This window comes from Rattus norvegicus, chromosome 2, assembly GCF_021556685.1.
Source record: "Rattus norvegicus strain SHRSP/BbbUtx chromosome 2, alternate assembly SHRSP_T2T, whole genome shotgun sequence".
NCBI lineage: Eukaryota > Metazoa > Chordata > Mammalia > Rodentia > Muridae > Rattus > Rattus norvegicus.
In genome coordinates, this window is record NC_141535.1 from 59,111,286 (window position 1) to 59,133,505 (window position 22,220).

Consider the following 22,220-nt stretch of genomic DNA (forward strand, 5'->3'; position numbering starts at 1 on the left):
TGGAGAGAAACTTAAAGGAATCCCACTAAAATTGGACTAGACAAGACTGCACACTCTCTCCCTACTTATTCAATATAGTACTCAAAGTCCTAGCCAGAGCTATCAGACAACAAGAGGAGGTCAAAGGGATACAAATTGGAAAGGAAGAAGTCAAAATATCATTATTTGCAAATGATAATGATAGAATACTTATGTGACTCCAAAAGTTCCACCAAAGACTTACTAAGCCTGATAAACACCTTCAGCAAAGTGACTGGGTATAAAATTAACTCAAATCAGTAGCCTTCCTCTACTCAAAGGATAAACAGGATGAGAAAGAAATTAGGGAAATGACACTCTTCACAATAGTCCCAAATAATAGAAAATACCTTGGTGTAACTTTAACTAAGCAAATGAAAAAATCTGTATGACAAGAACTTCAAATCTCTGAAGAAAGAAATTGAAGAAGATCTCAGAAGATGGAAAGACCTCCCATGCTCATGGCAGGATTAATATAGTAAAAATGGCCATTTTGCCAAAAGCAATCTACAGATTCAATGCAAATGCCCATCAAAATTCCAACTCAATTTTTCATAGAGTTAGAAAGAACAATTTGCAAATTCATTTGGAATAACAAAAAAAAAAAAACCCCAGGATAGCAAAAACTATACTCAACAACAAAAGAACTTCTGGGGGAATCACCATCCCTGACCTCAAGCTGTATTACAGAGCAATAGTGATAAAAACAAAACAAAACAAAACAAAACTGTATGGTATTGGTACAGAGACAGATAGACCAATGGAATAGAATTGAAGACCCAGAAATGAACCCACACACCTATGGTCACTTGATTTTTGACAAAGGAGCCAAAACCATCCAATGGAAAAAAGATAGCATTTTCAGCAAATGGTGCTGGTTCAACTGGAGGTCAGCATGTAGAAGAATGCAAATCAATCCATTCTTGTCACCATGTACAAAGCTTAAGTCCAAGTGGATCAAGGACCTCCGCATCAAACCAGACACACTCAAACTAATAGAAGAAAAAGTGGGGAAGAGTCTAGAACACATGGGCACTGGGGAAAATTTCCTGAACAAAACATCATCTGAGAAGTAAAGACAACAGGCCTGGGTATGCTTCCAGAGCACAAGCCCACAGTTAAAACCTAGCTGCTATGGAGACGACCATATCAGCAGCAGCCTCCCTTCTCACAGATTAAGGCATTGTCTACAAATTTCTAGCTAACTGTTGAGTTTACATCAATGTGAGCATTGGTGGTCACGTCCTGCTTCTTCCCTGCCTCCTGCCTGGGAGTCAGGGCCTAGCTGTTGTCTTGTGATAGGAAACCTTTCTCATTTTCGGAAAGAGACTCCTATTTCTGCTTTATGGGTCTTGGTTCCCTTTCTTGAGAGCCCTTCCCTCACTGCATGTCTCTAGAGCCTCTCCATTAACAATTTCCAACCTTATGACTTATGCTACTTTTGTTTTCTTCTCTTTTATGTGAGTACTGATGTAACACAGTTGCCATTGCTTGACTTAAAGTGGAGTCCAGACTTGAATTGTGCTGTTGCTGGTACAGTGGTTCATTTTGTTCTAGGCATGGAGCCTTCAAGTGACTTGCTCACCTAGAAGCCTTCTAAATAAAGCAGAAGGATTTCGGCGGTCACTCACTCATTTCACGGGATGGTGGAGGCCATGCAGTGTCACCCTTACTCTGAGCAAAGAACTGTGGGCAGAGGCACCCGGGGTTAGAGAGGACAGGGAGGCAGACACTTTGCTGTGTTCAAATTGAAGTCAAGGGTGCAAAAATGAAGATCAGTAAAACCTTTCACTTGGAGAAACAGAGTCATACTCCAAGGAAGAGCCATCAGCATCACCACCATCACCACCACCATCACCATCCTCTACCAATACCTGCAAATAGACAGCAGACCATCAGCCAAAATGAAAGCTTGACTATTGGTCTGAAGAATTTTAGGGAAATAGGAGAGAACTTTACCCAATGTAGCCATCTCTTTGTGGGCAATCTTCCCCCTGACATCACTGAAGAGGAAATGAGGAAACTTTTTGAGAAGTTTTTAAGGAAAAGCAGGCAAAGTTTTCATTCATAAGGATAAGGGCTTTGACTTTATTTGCTTGGAAACACAAACCCTCACGGAAATTGCCAAAGTGGAGCTGGAAAATCTGCCACTCCGTGGAAAGCAGCTGTGCGTACTCTTAACCTGTCACAGTGCATCCCTTACGGTCCAAAACCTTCCTCAGTACGTGTCCAACGAACTGCTGGAAGAAGCCTTTTCTGTGTTTGGCCAGGTGGAGAGGGCTGTAGTCACTGTGGATGACAGAGAAAGGCCCTCAGAGAAAGGCCCTCAGAGAAAGGCCCTCAGGGAAAGGCACTGCTGAGTTCTCAGGGAAGCCAGCTGCTCGGAAAGCTCTGGACAGATGCAGTGAAGGCTCCTTCTTGCTAACCACGTTTCCTCGGCCTGCGACTGTGGAGCCTATGGACCAGTTAGATGATGAAGAGGGACTCCCGGAGGAGCTGGTTCTAAAAAACCAGCAATTTCACGAGGAGAGAGAACAGCCACCCAGATTTGCACAGCCTGGGTCCTTTGAGAAGGAGTATGTCATGCGCTGGAAGGCTCTCATTGAGATAGAGAAGCAACAGCAGGATCAAGTGGATCGAAACATCGAGCAGGCTCGTGAGAAGATGGAGATGGAGGCAGCACGCGTGAGCACCAGGTTATGCTAATGAGGCAGGATTTGATGAGACGTCAAGAAGAGCTTCGAAGAACGGAGGAGCTGCATAACCAAGAGGTTCAGAAGCGATAGCGGTTAGAACTCAGGCAGGAAGAGGAACGCAGGCGCCGTGAGGAAGAGATGCGGCGACAGCAGGAAGAAATGATGCGAGGGCAGCGGGAAGGACTCAAGGGAACCTTCCCTGATGCGAGAGAACAAGAGATACGGATGAGCAAATGGCTATGGGAGGTGCTGTGGACATAAACAGTAGAGGCGCCATGCCCCCTGCTCCTGTGCCACCAGGTACTCCAACTCCTGGACCTGCCATCATGATGCCAGATGGAACCCTGGGATTGACCCCAACAACAACTGAACGTTTTGGCCAAGCTGCTACAATGGAAGGAATTGGAGCAATTGGTGGAACTCCTCCTGCATTCAACCGTCCAGCTCCTGGAGCTGAATTTGCTCCAAATAAACGCCGCCGATATTAGATAAAGTTGCATTGTCTCGTTTCCTGCAGCCCTTAAAAGAAGGGCCCTTTTTGGACTAACCAGAAGGAAAACTGTTAGGGGTTCTTCCCAATAGACAGGTCTTCCCTGCTTGTACTACTCTAGGGAATATGCTTGAAGGCAGAGAGGCAAGGGAGGGGTGGTATTTAACAAATCAAAGTTTGTGGTAGAGGGCGTTATCAAATCTGTCTTGTGCATTCCTGAAGTTGATTGATTGTTGAGGGCCTGGAGAACCATAGGAAAATGGACTCAGAGCTCCATTAATCTTGATCATATTCTCTCCCTCCCTCTCTTCCTCCCTCCCTCTCTTCCTCCCTCCCCCCTCCCCCTGTCTCTCTCCCTTCCCCCCCACTCATGCTTTAACTACTTTTTCATCTTTATTCCCCTCAATCCCAGGGACACTGCCATGTAAACCACAGAACCTAAACGTCCTCCAGTGACCCAGCCCAGTTCCTCCACTCACTCCCAGGTGAGAATTCAGACAATGTCCACAGAGGTTACAGCACACATACAGTTCTGTTATATCTCAGATATGACCCCTTCATGTCCTAAGGAAGACGTGTTCTCTTAGAAGTTTTCATGTTAGTATACTTAGAAGAGTCTTGTGTTAACTTGCCTCCGTCTTTTTCTTGGGTAAGGACTACACTTTTGTGTCTGCTGTGACTCTTCACAGCTCTTCTTGATGGCCAGGTACAATCTCAGGAATAGGGTTGCTGTGTATAGAAGGTATAGATGGTAGCTCTTAGTCTGCCTGTCTTAGGTAGTTGTGCTGTGCATTTTATTGATGTACTATGATTTGTTCCCGATACCTTCAATTTGAACATTTTCGTGAGAAATGGAGCAGTAATGCAGCATCACCTTATTAAAATACATTTGAAGCCTTAAAAATTAAAACAGAAGTATCTCTCTCAATGTACAAAGTTTGTCTGATGTATGTGTTGGAACACAGAAACACAAGAAACATGGGAAAAGGCAGGCAATGAACCCATTCAGAAGATCAAGAATGCTGGAGCTGGCCGCTGGGCATGATGGCACAGGCTTGGGAAGCAGGGGCTCTCTGTATATCTGAGGCCAGCCTGGTCTATATAGAGTTCCAGAACAGCCAGGACTAAATAGAGAGACCCTATCATAACCAAACAAAACCAAACAAAGATCAAAAATCAATAAAGATGTTAAAGCCTGAGGAAGCCATGAAGGCCCTGATACTAGGTGGTGGATGGAGAGAGACAAATCCCACATGACTGCACTGGGCACAGAGGTTGGGCCGTTGCCTGTGTTAGAGTGACACAGGCTTGGATTCTGTTACATCCTTCATATTATAACAAATTATGCAAAAACTAGACATTTTTGGGAAGATGAGAGAAGACAGGAGCATTGTAGAAGCCATGGAGTGCTTTGGGCCAAAAAATGGCAAGACCAGCATGAAGGTTACCATTCCTAACTATGGACAACTCTAATTCTTTTGACTTAAGGGCAACTTAACTACCAGACCACTTTTTGTTGCTCAGGAGAATACCCTCACCTCCTACCCCATCTCCTCAAACTACTCTGTAATCTCTGCTCTCACTGAAGTTCTTTGGGTTCCATATTTTCCCCCTCCCCCTCCATGTCTATCTACATTGCAGAGTTTATGATTATGAATAAAATCTAAGGATAAAAAAGAAAAAGAAAACATCTTTGTAAGATCAGGTTGAAGGCAAACCTTTAGGCATTTTCTTAGTGATTGATAAGTGGCTTCAGCTCATTGCAGGTGGGGCCGTCCCTGGGCTGGTGGTCCTGGGTTCTCTAAGAAAGCAGGCTGAGGAAACCTTGGGGAGCAAGTCAGTAAGCAGCACCCCTCCATGGCCTCTGCATCAGCTCCTGCCTCCAGGTTCCTGCCCTGCTTGAGTTCCTGTCTTGACTTCCTTTGGTGATGAACTGTGATTCAGAAGTGTAAGCAGAATAGACAAAACCCTTTCCTCTCCAAGTTGCCTTGATCATGGTTTTCATCCCAGCAACAGTAACCCTAGGACAGTCAGTACCATGAGAATACCGAGTAGATTTCCATGAGAGATGCACACAGGAGAGCTAGGAAAGAGCCGACCATGAACTCAGGAGACCAGCACTCCATGACATAGGGGAGAAAGAAAAGAACGAACTGAATTACAGGGAATCTCAGTTATAGCCTGAATGTCAACAATCTGAACCCTCAACTACAACACACAAACTTCCTGCTCACACTAAATAAGATCCAATAGCAACGAAACAGAGTTGGCTATGGAGAGAAAGTGATCAATGCACTTCTAGACAAAGTAACCAAAAGAAAGTGGGACAAGACACCAAATAAGTATTAAACTACAGGTGATAAATGGAGAAATTACAATAAATGCCAGTGGGCTCCAGAAGACTTTGAGGGGATGTTTTTAAAGCGTATATTCTAAACAGCTGGGAAATCTAGAAGAATGGACAAACTCCTAGACAGGTCTGACCTACCTCTATTAGACAGGACATACAAACGTAACTGGATCTGTTGTGAGTAAAGAGTGAAGGAGAAACAAACACTCTGAGGGAGGGAAAGCAGGACTAGGAGACTCACTCCCAAATCTACCAGACCTCATCCACCCAGACTCACTCTGGGGAGCCAGTACCACCCTGATGCTAAAACCAGATAGGATGCTACCATCCCATAGCGAGAGCCGGAAAGATGGTTTGGTGGCACTTGCTCTTCTTGTAGAAGACCCAGGATTTGTTCTAAGCCCCCACACAGTGATTCACAGCATTCTATAGCTACAGCTCTAAGGTCTGAGGCGGCTTCTGGCCTCACAGGCACATGAACATGTATGGAGAACACTCACAAACATGAAATAAAAATGAATGTAGCAGGGGTTGGGGATTTAGCTCAGTGGTAGAGTGCTTGCCTAGCAAACGCAAGGCCCTGGGTTCGGTCCCCAGCTCCGAAAAACAAACAAACAAACAAAAAAATGAATGTAGCAGCAAAACTATGGCCCGATCTCCCCAACGAATGTACAAGCAAGTATTTTCAAGTTGAATTCAGCAGCACATTTTAAAAGGTTTTAACCATCACCCAGTTGATTTCTTTCCAGGCTTTGAGAATGTGTCAACATATGCAAATAAAGAAGTGTTCTATGGCACATGGTCTCAGTGCTGCAATGGAGATCCTGAACAAAGACCAACATGCCTTCATGTTGAAAGACCCGAAGAAGTGTTGTCTGCTTGGCTCAGTGGGCAGGACACTTGCTACCAAACTTGACAACCTGGGTTTGACACTCATGACCTAAATAGTGAAGGAAGAGTTGACTCCCCCAAGTTGTCCTCTGGTTTACAAATGTGTATGTAGGTGCATGTACACACACCCACCACACCCACCACACCCACACACCACACACACCACACACACCACACACACCACACACACACACCACACACACACCCACCACACCCACCACACCCACCACACCCACCACACCCACCATACCACACACACACACACCACACACACACACCACACACACACACACACCACACACACACCACACACACACCACACACACACCACACACACACCACACACACACACCACACACACACACACACACCACACACACACACACACACACACCACACACACACACACCACACACACCACACACACACACCACACACACCACACACACACACACACACCACACACCCACCACACACACAGCACACACACACAGCACACACACACAGCACACACACACAGCACACCACACACACATGTTTTTAAATATAATTAAAACATTTTTAAAGCCCTGAAGAAGCTAGAAAAAACACAACTCAAAATACTAAAGGTGGGACTGGAGAGATGGCTCAGTGGTTAAGAGCACTGACTGTTCTTCCAGGGATCCTGAGTTCAATTCACAGCAACCACATGGTGGCTCACAACCATCTGTAATGGGATCCGATGCCCTCTTCTGGTGTGTCTGAACAGCTACAGTGTATTCATATAAAATAAATAAATCTTGTAAAAGATAATGAAGGCCATGCATGACAGCGTCAGAGGCGACAATGATTTGAAATGGGAAAAGTTAAAGCATTTGCTGTCTTCAGTCTTCACTACAGCAATGAGATAAACACGAGAGAAAGGCTTCAACTAGGAAAGGGTCAACGACTGTTCCCTACTTGTGGAAGACATGATCCTAAATCGAAAACACCCTCAAGACTCCAGCAGAAGACTTTCAGCGGAGCAGCGGGACATAAACTTACCTGCATGGCTTCAGCCCTAGTTAGGTTTCTATTGAGACAAAAAACACTGACTGAGAGCAACTCAGGAAGGGAAGGCTTGATTTCACGTTACCATCCACAGCTGCTCACAAAGCAAAGTCAGGGTAGAGTCCGGCCCTTGGAGGCAGGAAGTAAAGCAGAGAGCACGGAGGAACGCTGCCCACTAGCTTGCTCCTTATAACTCACAACCTTCATATACAACCCAGGACCATCTGCATAGCTCACCTACAGTGAGCTGGCCCCCCCACAGCAACTATCACTCAAGAAAATTCTCCACAGCCTGGAGACAATTCCCTAATCGGGATTCCTTTTCCCAGATGTATCTAGGTTTGTCTTAAGTTGACAAAAAACCCAACCATCCCACTTTCCTTCCCCCACTTTCTTTCTTTTGTTTTTTTGGAGACAGGCTGCACACTCCCCCAACACCCCCACCCCCCTGCTAACTGTCTTGGCGCTTGCCACTAGAGCAGGCTGGCTTTAAACTCACAGAGATCCATCCTCCTGCCTCTGCCTCTGCCTCCGCCTCTGCCTCCGCCTCTGCCTCTGCCTCCTCTGCCTCTGCCTCTGCCTCTGCCTCCTCTGCCTCTGCCTCCTCTGCCTCTGCCTCCTCTGCCTCTGCCTCCTCTGCCTCTGCCTCCTCTGCCTCTGCCTCCTCTGCCTCCTCTGCCTCTGCCTCCTCTGCCTCTGCCTCCTCTGCCTCTGCCTCCTCTGCCTCTGTCTCCTCTGCCTCTGTCTCCTCTGCCTCTGCCTCCTCTGCCTCTGCCTCCTCTGCCTCTGCCTCTGCCTCCTCTGCCTCTGCCTCTGCCTCCTCTGCCTCTGCCTCTGCCTCCTCTGCCTCTGCCTCTGCCTCCTCTGCCTCTGCCTCTGCCTCCTCTGCCTCTGCCTCCTCTGCCTCTGCCTCTGCCTCTGCCTCTGAGTACTGGGATTAAAGACAGGCTCCACCACAGCCAGCCTCAAACAGCTAGCATACAGCCAAGGCAGGCCTTCATCTCTCATCTTCGGCCTTTACCTCCTAAGTGCTAAGACTCCAGTCCTAAGTACCATAGATGGCAAAAATAAAAAATAAAATAAAATAAAATAAAACCAGTGTGTTTTTCAAAGTATCAATAATGGATTTACTTGTTAAGAAACAGAAAAAACATTCATAACAGCTTAAAATATACCTAGGAATAAGTCTAAGCGGTGAGGTGAGAGACTCCTACACTGAAAACTTTAAGACACTGAAGAAAGAATGTGAAGGAACTAGCAGATGGAACCCCCTCCCCGATTGACAAAATTGGTAGAATATTCTGGAATGACCATATTACTTGTATTAGGGTCTATAAGAATAGAACCAATGGGATGAATTCACACTCGAGCTTGTGCGTGCGCGCGCGCACACACACACACACATGCATATGCACACATGTACACATACCTATGTGCATTTTTTAGGTCAGGTTTAAAATGGCAACAGCTAAATCATACCAGAGATGCTGAGAGCCTGGTAGACAGTTGATCCTTGAGGCTGAATGCCTCAGCAGTCAGTAGTTCTGTCATAGCTGTTCTGGCAGGATGCGGGAAGTGATAACCAGGAGCTTCTGAAGGCTCCTGAAGCCCAGAAGTCTCCCGAGAGCCACTGGTCTGGTGTCCAGGTTGGAAGCTTAGGAACCCTGGTTCTGCTGTGAGCGAGCGAGCAGTGGCAGCAGCAGGGCAAATCAACTCTAGGCGAATTGGGAGGCCATACCATCACAGATGGACACCATCCCCTTCTGCCACACCCCCTTTACCTGGGCTGCTAATGAAAGGTGCGGTCCGCCCGCCCCCATCCAGGTGGTCTTCTCCATCAATCAAGACAGTCAGGGTGGTTCTTCAGGTGAGGCTCCCTAGTCAGGTGATTCTAATTTTCAGCAAGTTGACATTAAATCAACTGTATATAACATTACTGAAAGTGACCCAGAAATTCAATGCATTTCTCATCAAAATTCTGACATTCTTCTTAAAAAAAGTCATAAAAATTCATTTGCATAAAAGATCTCAAAGAGCCCAAAATAACCCAAGGAATCCGGAGGAGAAAGAGAAAGAGGTGTGACACCTGATCTCTTCATCACAGAGATGTAACAAAACCAGCATGCTACAGCCACAAAAATAAACACATGGACCGATGGGATAGAGGAAAGGAACCAAAATATCCCATTTAGCTACAGCCACCTGAGTTTTGACAAAGGTTTTAAAAAACATACATTGTCAGGAAAAACAAAAACAAAAACAAAAACCCCAGCCTTGCCAATAAATGGTACCGAAAAAATGACTATCTGTATGTAGAAGAATAAAATTACAGCCCAATTATTTATCCTGAAGAAAAATCCAATCAAAATGAATCAGACATTGATTAAAGACCCAAACTCTGAAGCTGCTAGAGGACAACACAGGCAGAGCACTAAGAAACGGCACAAGTAAGGACGTCCTCAAAGGACTCTGATACTTCTGGAAATAACACCAAGAATTGGCAACTGGAGGGCCGGAGAGATGGCTCTGTGGTTAAGAGCACGGGCTGCGGGTTGGGGATTTAGCTCAGTGGTAGAGCGCTTGCCTAGGAAGCACAAGGCTCTGGGTTCGGTCCCCAGCTCCAAAAAAAAAAAAAAAAAAAAAAAAAAAAGAGCACGGGCTGCTCTTCCAGAGAACCTGGGTTCGATTCCCAGCAACCACACGGCAGCTCACGGCCATCTGCACCTCCAGCTCCAGAGGAGCCATCACTCTATCCTGGCCTCCATCTCCAGCACCCGGCATGCAAGTGGGACACAGATATTCAGGCAGGGAAAACACTTACCTAGGATTCTGAAATAAGAAGGTTCGGTAGAGGCTGCAGTGAAGAGGCAGCCTACAGGATGGGAGAAAATGTTTGCCACCTTTGCATCTGGCAGGCGACATAAAACAAAAATCCACCCGGTAAGTTTGCAAGAGAAGAAATGCAAATGACCAGTAAATACGTGAAAAAGAAGTTCAACCTCCCTAGACATCAGGAAGTGCAAATTAAAGCCCCAGTACAAATGACTACCACAGAAAACAAACGCAGGCGAGGATGTGGAGAAAGAGAAGCCTTTATTCACTGGTGGTGGTAATCTAGACAGTGTGGGATCTGGTGCAGAGCTTTCTCATCAGACTGAAAACAGAAACACCATAGAACGTAGGTGTGCAACTCCTGTGTACAAACCCAATGGAGTGGAAGCCATAATGGGAAATCCCACATGCATGTTTACTGATGTGTGTGTGTGTGTGTGTGTATATATATATATATATATATATATATATATATATATATATACATTCCTTAAAACCAATGGGGAAGAATAGGGGTATGGACATGTGGAAAGTACAATCAATGACATATACACATAAAAATGTCATAGCAAACTCGGGCAGTGTGGTGCATGCCTTTGATCCCAGCACTCAGGAGGCAGAGGCAGACAGATTGGTAAGTTCAACGCCAACATGGTCTATAAAGTGAGTTTCAGGACAGCCAGGGCTACACAGAGAAACCCTGTCTCAGAAAACAAAACAAACACAAACAAACAAAATAAAAAGAAAATGTCTCAACAAAACTCATTTTTTTTTCAATATATAAATCTTCCATTGTCCCCAAAGAGCCCACATTGTCCTTGTGATCAGGATCTTGTTTCTGGAGCTAGGAAACTGAGGTCTCGCTCATCAGCCTGCTGCACGCACGGTTCCCTTCTCAGACACAGATGCCATCCAAACTTCCTGACATCCTTGTTTTTAACTGTTGTGGCTTGCTCAATCAAAATTTGAAACAAGTTCGATATCATTTCCTTCAAGGATTAATTCATCCTTCTGGCCTCGAGACACAGAACAAGCAGCACCTGTCCTCATCTGAACCCTGCGGATGAATTTTTCACCCAAGAAATTTCGGATTCCAACCACAGGCCTGTTCTCCTGAATAACGATGTTGATAGGGAAGGGAGCACACACAGACCTCATCTTGTAACGGAAGCCCAGTGTCACGCCCTTGATCGTGTTCTGAACATGACTGCAGACGGTTCTGACAGTGGCCAGTTCTTCCTGTTACCCCACCACTTGTCGACACGGAGCCTTTTCTTTTCCTTTCCAAGAAGATTCAGCGCTACACTGATGTGATTGAAGCCCCTCCTCAGAGTCCCCTGGGGCCCTTCACAGTGACTGTGCGCTCCTGAAGAGGGATGCCGACGTTTTCTGGAATGTCCGCTGTCCGATTGCTGAGAATGGTCTTCATTCTCTCAGTAGATGGGGCAAAGAACAACCAGACCCATTCCTATGTAAGACAACCCCAAAACCAGTTTGCAATGCTAAAAATGAAAACAAATCAATATGCCTAGAAAATAACAGAAGAAACCCTTCTCATATCTCTATCTGGGGATGAACATTTTTAGTTCTGGTTGGTGGCCAGCCAAGAGTTGAAGGTAAATTGTTTCCCATTTCCTGAGTTAGGCCCGCGTATTTCAGGGGAAGCAGATCTGAGCTTCTTTCCGACCTGCGCACTGACAAGGAGGAGCAGCTGCTTCTCCTGCTAAGCGCACGAGGTGAGCATTTTCCTGTGCGGGTGAGCGTGTAGCACTGTACCCAGCAGGTGTGTTCTGAGCACAGATTTGGGGACTTGGCAGCAAGCTCGATGGCCTCAGATCTGGGCTACAATATGTTACCCACTCTTGCTTTCTTAGCAATAAAGCTGTTCGAGTACAGATTAAATTCTAATCAAAATACCATGAGATACTCGGATTGCTTTGATAGTTAAACTTGAACACATGACGAGTGTTGGCTGTGACTTGGGCTCAAGCCAAGTGACAAATGAGAAATTCTTTCTGTTGGATATGAAGTGTTGCTTTCATAAATTACTGTATATGAGAAGCAACCAGAGCATGAGAAAAAAATACTTCAAAATTTAAAATATAGTTGAAATGTAAATCAAGAGATCATATAATTATATAAAGTCCAGGATTTATACATTGTAAGTTTATTTCTTAGAAATGTAGATAACTTAGTAGACAATGGTACTGGCGCCCAGCCTAGCGAGTTAAGCCCTAGAATTCACATTGTGGAAGGAGGGAACTGACTTGCACACTTTTCCTCTGATATCCACGTGCCATCCCACATGTGTGCTTGCTCACACACACACACACCTGCGTGCACACACAAGGGCAAAACATAAAGGTAAAGAATGAAGACTGAAAAGGGGGTAGACAATGGCTGTCTTTTCTGGTTTTTGTGATAAGGGCTCTGAAGACCAGGCTAACCTTGAACTCACAGAGATGCACCTGCCTCTGCCTCCCAAATGCTGCGAGGAAAGGCGAGAGCTACCACTGTCTGGGAACATAACGATTCTAGTGAGAAATGAAGTCCCAAGGCAAGGCAAGGCGTCATGACGCTGTCAGTGGAAATGCTAAAGTAAGGCTTAGGGGTGAGTTAAAAGCATGTCTGTAGAGTCGCCATCTTGACATAACAGGAAATTACAAAGAGCGAGTAATTAAAAAATTACTTAAGGTTGCAGTTGACTGTTTTAAGGCATGCAGACATTGCCGAGACTTTCCTCGGTAGTGTCACCTTTTTTTTTTTTTTCAGATTTATTTATTTATTATATACAAGTACACTGTAACTGTCTTCAGACACACCAGAAGAGGGCATCGGATCTCATTACAGATGGTTGTGAGCCATCATGTGGTTGCTGGGAATTGAACTCAGGACCTCTGGAAGAGCAGTCGTGCTCTTAACCGCTGAGCTACCCCTCCAGCCCCGGTAGTGTCATCTTTTGATTCTTTTGTTTTCTTTAAATACAATGGTTGTCATCCACCGCTATTCTGTAGGTAACCTCGTCTCACCTCCTACATGGATCCACACCCAGGAAGTTAATCTTACCAGTAAAATTACCATCCACCACCTTCTACAAACTGAGGACCAAGCCTTCAATACATAAACCTTTGGAGAATATTTAAGATAGAAATCATGAAGCTGATGGGGATGATTTTTAAGGTGGGACTGGGAGGAGAAGAGGGTGGTGGGATGCAAGTGAATAAAAAAAGTAAATTATGGGGAAAAAAGTAAATTATGGGGAAAAAGTGTGTGTGTGTGTGGTGTGCACCTCCCATTTCTCAGCATCATTTGGTAACTTTTATACCTGTTGCTTCTCAGGCTTCGTCTGAGGTCTAGTTTGATGTGGAGTAGAAAGGCTTTCTGACTTTCTCCAACCCACCAAGCTCCTTCAGCATTAGAGACTCTCCTAGAATCTACTTTCTGCTTCCACAGTCAATTAGAATTAAATATATTCCATTGTGTACTCTGTGGTAACTTTTTGTCTCTACTAAAAAATGCAAATCTATTTACCAGTGTTTTCATAGCGCATAGAAGGCACTCAGCAAATCCTTGCTAAAGTGAGATGTGCGAAATTTAAGAATGACAAACCTAGCATCACTACCAAGTTGTCTTCAGGACAAACCATTGGAACATAAGGAAGAGCAAGCTCAGGTCTTAGCTGAGGACAGTGCTGAATGTAGTCTCTGCCCGACCTTTTCAATACCAAGGCGTCTCTGCACTCTTTACTATTGTCAGTCTATGTCTCGCACTGCACACCACTCTTAGAATTCTGTCTGTCTGTCTGGTGCGTCTTCCCTCCACTCCATCCGGGCTATTCTCATTACACATTGCTTCTCCTATTCATGGAGACCTGGGACCCTTGATCTTCTAAGTTCTTCTCACTTTAGTTCTCCACTAAGTCCTGTCTCTGTGGCAAAGCACACTTTGGGGAGGTGTGGCTGGCAGCTGAAAACCATTAGAGAAAATAAAGTAGTTTAAGTGGCAGCCAGTGCTGGCCTGCAACTCCGAGCATCCCAAGCCTGTTCAGACTCCTTCCGGTCTTGATCCTGGCAAGCCAGGCCCTTTCCTGCTCCTCGCCAGCTTCTCAAAAGCTCACCTCTTTGCCTCTTCCTGAGAGATTTCCATCCCTGTCTGGGTCCACCTCACATGCAATCCTGCCTTTTGCCTTCATCCTTTTGGAGATCACTATCTTTAAGTTATAACTTACAACATGGAGACCTACTAGTTTTCCCTCTTGCTTTCTTCAGTACTGACTTTTTTTCCTCACAAAACTCATTTTCTCCCATCATACCTTAACCGCAGGCAGCCTCTGGGGTCCCTCCTTGGCTCCACACTACTCTTCCTCTATAGCACAAGTGCAGATGACTTGGAAACACCACTTGGCCCAGGCTTCCCCATCTCAAAGGGGAGGATACATGTGTATCCTCTTCCTTGTGACGTCACCCAAATGTCCACAGGTACAAACTTTGGACATGTCGAACGTTGGACATTGTCGTTTGAACTGGAGGAACTTTTGATGTGTCCCATTCAGACAACTGTCTAGTTATTTCTTTACTTTCTAACCCTGTATGTAGCCCTGGCAGTCTTTTCCTTTGACAGCACAACGCACAGGGCCAGTGGCTATCTCTGAGACTTAAATGTTCTTCTCCCGATACCATTCGCTCTGCATGTAGCAAAGTGAGCTTTCATTCTCCCCAGTTCCAGGCCAGGACTCTACCCCGTTAATTACTGTGACACATAAACGGTCAAGGTGTATTGCTATAGAAGCTGTGTACATTCTCATAACGCACATCCTGTTTGTGAGAGTTTATTGTCTTGAAGGCTACTTTCCCCGGGGCTAGGATGGCAGAGCGTGATGCCCTGGCCAGGCCTTATTTTCTTAGCCTCGTCTTTTGATATTGAACTCCATACACACCCATTCCTCTATCAATGCGCTGGTTCCAGTCAAAGGCAGAATTCATCTCCCACGTACAGCGAACACTAACGGTCCACCTGTATGAACCACACAAGAACGTTAGGGATGTAAGCTTTCATGTAACATGCTAAGATGTTTTATTTGTGAAGCTTTGTTTTACACTGTTGCAGTAACACATGGCTTCCATCTATGTCTTCTGATCTCAAATATAACACTTTAAAAAAAAACAAGTTTTAGTCCTCTATTATCAAAGTTTAAAAAAATAGAATACAGTAAAAATACATTTCACATTCTCCAGTTATCTAACAGTATGGTACATACCACAGAAAAATCGGGGAAAAGAGATGTTTTTTGGAAAAAAAGCAAAATTGAAATTTAGTCATTAAGTAGCTTACATTTACAGCTTTGTCAAGAGACCGAAGAAAGACTTTTCAAGATGGAGCTTCCTTGTTCTGATCTGGGAGGAGCCCGGCACTGCCCTTTAGGAAGGACTGAGCTAGTGGACAGCATGCCGGTGTCACATCACCTCACTGTCATCATAAGAAATGCTTTAAGATCTCTAAAATGGTACATTGGTGACTGAATTTCTTGAAATTATGTGCACCATACTGAGTATGGATTAATTGCGATACTGAGTATGGATTAAGTCCTTACTAAAGGGCTTTCCTACTGCATCAGATTCCCCAAAGATAAACTGTGAATGGACTCTTAAGCTAATGGAGAATAAGTGATTTCTCAGACCCCCCCACCCCCACGTACCCATATATATTTTAAAACTATGGAATATAGGATTTGTTTTATGATGATGCTTTTGTGTTGTTTCAAGATCTAAATTTGATAAAGTTAAGCTTAAATTGATAAACTTATGCTGCCATTTCGTAGTGAAAGTGTGACTTTCCAAGGCTGTGACAGAGTCAACGGTGACTGAGAAAAGTCCCAATTGAAAGTGCCATCCCCCAGAAAGCACAGCACACGTAGACAGTGCTTGTGAACCACAGCCCCGAATCCACTTACTCTCTGCAGCAATTAGCAACCCAGACATCCACCTGAATCTGTCTGCAAGTGCTGGGATCCAGTTGTATGCTTGGCATTTGCAGCTCCAATGCAAAGGGACAAACAACACGACTATTTCCTGAAAACTGGACCTTGTTCACGACACGATTTCTATAGCACCTCTTTCCTAGTTATATAAGCATTAGTGGAGCTGGAGATCTCTCGAACCTATAATTCATCTGAGAAACAGACAAAAACCAAAAGATAACTGTAGCCCTCCATTTAAAATGAACTGTTTTCTTAAAAACTCAAGGAAAAAAAAAAACCCTGTTACTTTATAAGCACATTTTGCAAGCAAGACAATAAAGACAGATGGAGACCCAAATGTGTGAGAAAGTTGATTTTCTTTTAGATGAGGTTTTACTGTCATCTTGAACTGGGCTCAAATGATCCTCCTGCCTCAGCCTCCTGAGAGTTGGGAGTTCAGGTGCTCATCATCATAGCTAGACAACTGGAGATTGGGCACTTAGTGGCTACTTGCTATCATAGGAATATTAGATTTAAAGATAATAGTTATAATCTATGTGCCTCAGATTTTCTCAAGCGCCTGTGTGAGGGAACACATAGCATGCTTAAAAGTTGTTGGAAGTTCAGTGTCTGAGATGGAACACTGGGTAATGGGGTTCCCTAACAATTATTTAATTAAACAATTTCAAATAAGAAAAAGGGGGGGCGCACAATGGCTTACAGCAGTTAAGCCACACATTATTGATATTTCCCAAAAGAAAAGGTTGTTTGATGGTGCTCTTCCATTATTAGAATGTCCCCCCCATGGTGGGAATTGAACCTGGGACCTCAGAAGATAGTTAGGCAGGCGCTTACACCACACTGCACATTTACATTGCTGACCTGATTCTCTGAGACAGGGTCTTGCTGAGCTGCTTGGGCTGTTTTTAAATGAGGTCCTTCTGCCTCAGGCTCCAGAGCAGAAAGGGTTATATGAGCTATTCGCTAATACATTATACAAACAAATTTGGTTAGATCTATCTTATCAAATTGTCACTCAATTATTTTAAGGCGATTTCTCATAAAGGGCCAGTATATGTTTAGGAAAAGAAAGTCAAATTTAGTAAAAATCAATGTGCAATAAATATACTTCTACTGATAAAAGTTACACAGAACATTAAACGAACTAGCCAAAATCAAATAAGGCAAACAGCAAAAACTCCACCAGGTACGCTTTTTTGTTTTGTGCTTCCTTTATCCATGCTAGGCATACTACATGTTGGCATCACCAAAGATTATGATAGAGCAGGATATCAGAGGCTTCACACAGTGGAATTTTTGTGGAGAATTAGAGGAGGTTTAAATGCTGTCACACTTTAATCCCAGCACCAGGGAGGTGGCACTGCATAGCCCGACTCCGTCTGTACAAACAAAAGCTTATTCATTGGTTTTGAAGACGCAAAGCCACCTGGGCCTAACACTAATGACCAGGGTTCCTTTGTGAAGCCAAAAGTTGTGTTTGTGTGTTGGGGGTGGGGGACAGAAAATGCCAGTTCCTTCGTTTACTTCCTAAATTAACTCTGAGAAGATCGTTAGAGAAAACTCAGCTTCAGGGACTGAGGAGAGAATGGCTCACTCAGTGAGTACTTGTTCTACAGGCACGAGGTCCTGAGTTCAGATCCCCAGTACCCATCTAAGACCCAAGCTTGGCCAAACTCTACTTGTGTGCAGCACCTGCACCTACACATGTAATAAGGAAACACAAGGAGAGAAAAGTCAGCCTGACTTACCTGTGCTCATAAGACAAACCTGCTGAAATGTCACAGGCAAAGGAGTCAGTTAGCCACACTTAGCAGTAAACTATATGCTGTTTTTTCTCTAAAGGCTTCTTTAAAAAAGATTAAGTTCTAGGAAATTGTATGGACCTTTCTGCCACATATATTTCCATATGGGTATCTTTTAAAAGCTAGGTATTCTTTGCTGGAACAGTAAGATAGATTGAATGTGTTAAAATACAGATTAATGTTATAGAACAAAGTGTTTTTGAAAAGTTCTCTTTTAACGGGTGTCCCCTGTGTAGCCTCTGCTGGCCTGGCATCCTTAGGCCCAATCATTTCTATATTAAATGTGTCTTCAATACAAGTCAGTGGGATTTACTATAGTAGTTAGTCAAGAAAGCAGACTAAGACTAACTTTGTAACCCACCTCCCCCTTATACTGCAAATTAATTTTCTATGCTTGAATACCAAAGCCACGACCTTTAGTATGGTTAACACCTAAAAAAGTCACTGAGAGACTGTCAACTTGTTACCTATGTAAGAATCATCATTTTCTCAGATTTGTGCTTGCATTACTAACAGCTTAGAAGTTATGGAAAAATCCAACATTCCAATAAATGGCCAACAGTAAATAACCTGCCTCTGATGGAGGCAGCAGATTTATTCAGGGCATTTGCTCCAATGCTGATTTTAATAGGTATTCGGTAGACGCCTTGAGTTCTGGCGCATGGGAGGATGAGGTGGAAGACTGAATGTAGGTCAACCTGGGCTGCAAAGTTAGGTCCAGGCCCACACAGGCCACACACAGTGATACTGTGTCTCAGCAAACAAAGTGAAATCTGCTGTATTCCTAGGGAGACAAGATACTTTGGGAAAGCTCTTCTTTTCCATGGGATCCTTGGCGTAGTGCCTGCCACCCAGGCAAAGCCGTGCAGCACAGATTTCAATACTGAAGGTCCACACTGATGCTCTGCCCATCATCCTCTCCTACAGATTGGGAATGCAACATTGTAGCACCTTGTGCGGAGGGACAGCCTCGGCAGACACGAAGCACTGCGAGTCGGCTTTACACTCGCAGTTTATGTAATACTCTCTAGGCTGGGCTGGTTAGCTGTAGATGGTATTTTATCCTTATGGATAGATTGCTGCTTTAGACGTCATCTCAAGCCTAATTCTGACTTAAGCAAACTCCAGGGTAAATCCACTCGTTTCCTGTTTCCTCGTAAAGAATGCACAGGAAAGACCATGCAGTTAGGGGAGGAAAACAACCACAGCCTTCAAGAAGACGTTCTGAAAGATCCCACATAGGAAGTAGAGCTTGGAGGTATTTTCATAGTGTTTAATAGGAGTTCACAAAGAAGAATTCTGTGGCAGTCACTGCTCCTCACAAACTGAGTTATTTTCATTTACTTGCTGATTTCATAAAATTTAACATTTTAGAGGTCATTTTTTTCCAAAATGATTTAAAAATCAGTACATATAATATCCTTCTCCCAATTTAGCTGAGGTATTTGTAGTAGCTAATCTATGACAATTGTTCTGAAAACACGTATAAAACTTGTAGGCTACAAAATGAACATCCCAACTACTAAAATCACTCTTGGCATTAAAAAATAGTGTGTCAAAATGTAGTGTGTTTAACTAGAAAGTGTCACACTTATTTCAACTCTATTTTTAAAATAACATGGCGTCACTTTAAGAGAAATGCTGTTTTTCCAAAATAGCAGAATCGTTATCTTTCCCCATGGTTTAAAAAATAAGCATTACCATCATGACATCACTAGAAAGAAATGGAAGCATACAAGGAATAAACTATAGTTTCTTTTTATATCAAAATGTACTCTTGAAAATGTGTTTGGCACAGTGCTAAATCATATATAGTTAATACTAAATATTGCAGGATACAATAAAGCCCTGGAGTTGTTTACACCCTCTTATGGGAATGAAAATAATAGATAGCAATTATTCAGAAGTCAGCCTGTACAAACTGTATAAACAATATTTTATGTTCTGCTTTGAAAACCAATGATATAATAAATTTTACATAAAAGACTGCAAAGGAATATAAATGGATTTAAACAGATCTTTACAATAAGAAATTCAAATGGAAACAGACAAGTAACAAAGAGAAGTAAAAAAATTTATTGCAGTATTCGCTCCCAGATGGCCTGGGATCCCTTTTCTTGTACTGTTTTCAGGGTGACCTAATACAACAAAATCTACATTTACAAAAACTCCTTCTGCAGATAGGTCATAGATACTGCATGCTTTTTTTTCTCAACAGAATAAATTATATATCCAGGAATTCTGCCTGGAGCAAACAGTGCTTCCTCCCCTGGAAACTGGGCTAAGCTAAAGAAAGCCATCCGCTGCTAGGTTCAACTCCAAGAACACTTTATTAAGAACATTAACAGACTAATTTCCAACATTCACTTGTTTATTTTTTTAAACAGAAAGTTTTTTTCCAAGATATAAACAATTTTGTTAAACTATAATACAGTGGGAGTAAAAACGAACCGAGAGACGTTTCTGCTGCACAACAGCGAAGGGAGCTCCCACAAAAATGTCTGCCCAACATTCCTTCCTTTGTTCCTGCATCCCAGGTTTCACTCTTCAAAAAACTCATTTTTTTTTTTTTTGCCAGAATGTTGATATTTCAAGTTTTTTTGCCTTTTAAAAAAATTCCTGTAAATTTGGCTGCATGTACAAATTCATTAGCTGGAAGTCCCATCCTTGGCGGCATACAGGGATCGTAAAGTCTGAACAACTTTATTAGTCAGCTTATTAGCACTCGTTAGAGCAATTTTTTTGTAAATAATGTCTGACTCTTTAATCGTGTCTACCCAAGGCACCAGTTTGCGGCCATCGCGGCGCTTGGCCTCCGTCCAGGAGCCGCTGTAGGAGCCTGCCATCCACTGAACACTGACGCCACTGCTGGTTCTCTGCACTACTCTTGCAATCTGTGGTCGGTCTTTGTACTTTGGACAGCAAATAGCGATGACATCCATGACGTCAACACTTTCATTCATCTGTGCTGCCAACTCCGTAGAGTCTGAATTTCGTTTTGACCTTCTCAATGACTAAAACATTGGGAGGGGGAAAAAAGACCAAGTGTTACACAAAAGAATTTTAGTGAAATTATTGTTTTTATTGCTTTTAATCCCTTGACGCCGGGAGTTGGGAATTCCCAGCACACTTCCATTGCCGGCAATGAGACGCACCGTGACCGCCAGCGCCAAGGGGTTAACATATACTTGTAAAACCATATAACTTTTAATTTGTACCCGTGTCTTTACTCTTGATATATAAAATTATTATATGTACATATAAACCATAAAGCTACATAAAACTTAGCAACAATAAAAAGGATAGCACACATTAATACAATCCAAAAAATTATTAACCCTTTATGCTGAATAAATCTCATTTCTGGTTTTTTATTATCTTTTATGTTAAACTTTCTACAAAAGGATGTATAAATGGTTAAGTAGAGAATCTCTATCTACAAAATGTCTTGTTTTATAAGTATTACATTACTTGGTGTACATTTATTAGACTGACACATATAAGCACATAAAATCATTTTACGTAATACGCTGGGAAATACGTTGACTCCTCCTCCGCCTCACCCCTGAAGTGCCTCCTCCTCTATCCTCCCCATCACTCTCCTCATCTTCTGTGTCTGCTGCTGGGTTATTTTTAGGGCTGCCTCCTCCAAGCAGCGAGGTAATTGCTTTGTTCCGAGCATTTGTGCTAGCCGACACCTCTCCTTCCTCCTCTTCTTCATCAGGGTCTAGATGTTCCATGAGAAGTTTAAACTAAAACAAGATTGAGAGTTTCCCGTAAGTATTTTAAACACCATCATCATATTCTTCAATGTTTTCTATGGTGGTGGTTTAGAGCTACTATGCAAATCAGGGATTGAGAAGTCTTCTGTACAGAAGCTGAATGGTCCCTCATGCAAGACAGCTCTCCCACTGCTGTATGAAAGCATGTAGGCTGAACGTGGCCCTGTCATTACAATTTTAGGACAGTGGGTCGATTTGGATCAAGACCCATAGTTGGCTGGAGGTGTGTCCAAGTCAACAAACATTCACGAAATATCGACAGGCCTTGGACTCAGTGCTGGAACTGAAGGCATATAGTTCCACAGTGAGGATTTTGCTGACTCTAGGACACTTTCCTTTCTGCCTGGACCTTG

The 22,220-nt window shown here is 43.5% G+C and overlaps 1 protein-coding gene and 2 pseudogenes across 4 annotated transcripts in view; 1 reads left to right on the plus strand and 2 right to left on the minus strand.

Moving 5' to 3' along the window:
- Positions 1–1,648: 1,648 nt before the first annotated feature.
- Nono-ps8 (non-POU domain containing, octamer-binding, pseudogene 8) lies at positions 1,649–3,257 on the plus strand (annotated as a pseudogene).
- Positions 3,258–11,048: 7,791 nt separating this feature from the next.
- LOC147996109 (large ribosomal subunit protein uL6 pseudogene) lies at positions 11,049–11,803 on the minus strand (annotated as a pseudogene).
- An 8,024-nt stretch (positions 11,804–19,827) lies between these two features.
- Positions 19,828–22,220, minus strand: part of Nipbl (NIPBL, cohesin loading factor) — a 187,936-nt gene continuing 185,543 nt past the window's right edge. Inside the window, 2 exon segments of one of the 4 annotated variants that reach the window (NM_001427697.1) lie at positions 19,828–21,099; positions 21,649–21,837. In NM_001427697.1, the coding sequence (NP_001414626.1) occupies positions 20,734–21,099; positions 21,649–21,837 (555 nt within the window). In that variant the 3' untranslated portion in view covers positions 19,828–20,733. 4 annotated transcript variants of the gene reach the window in all.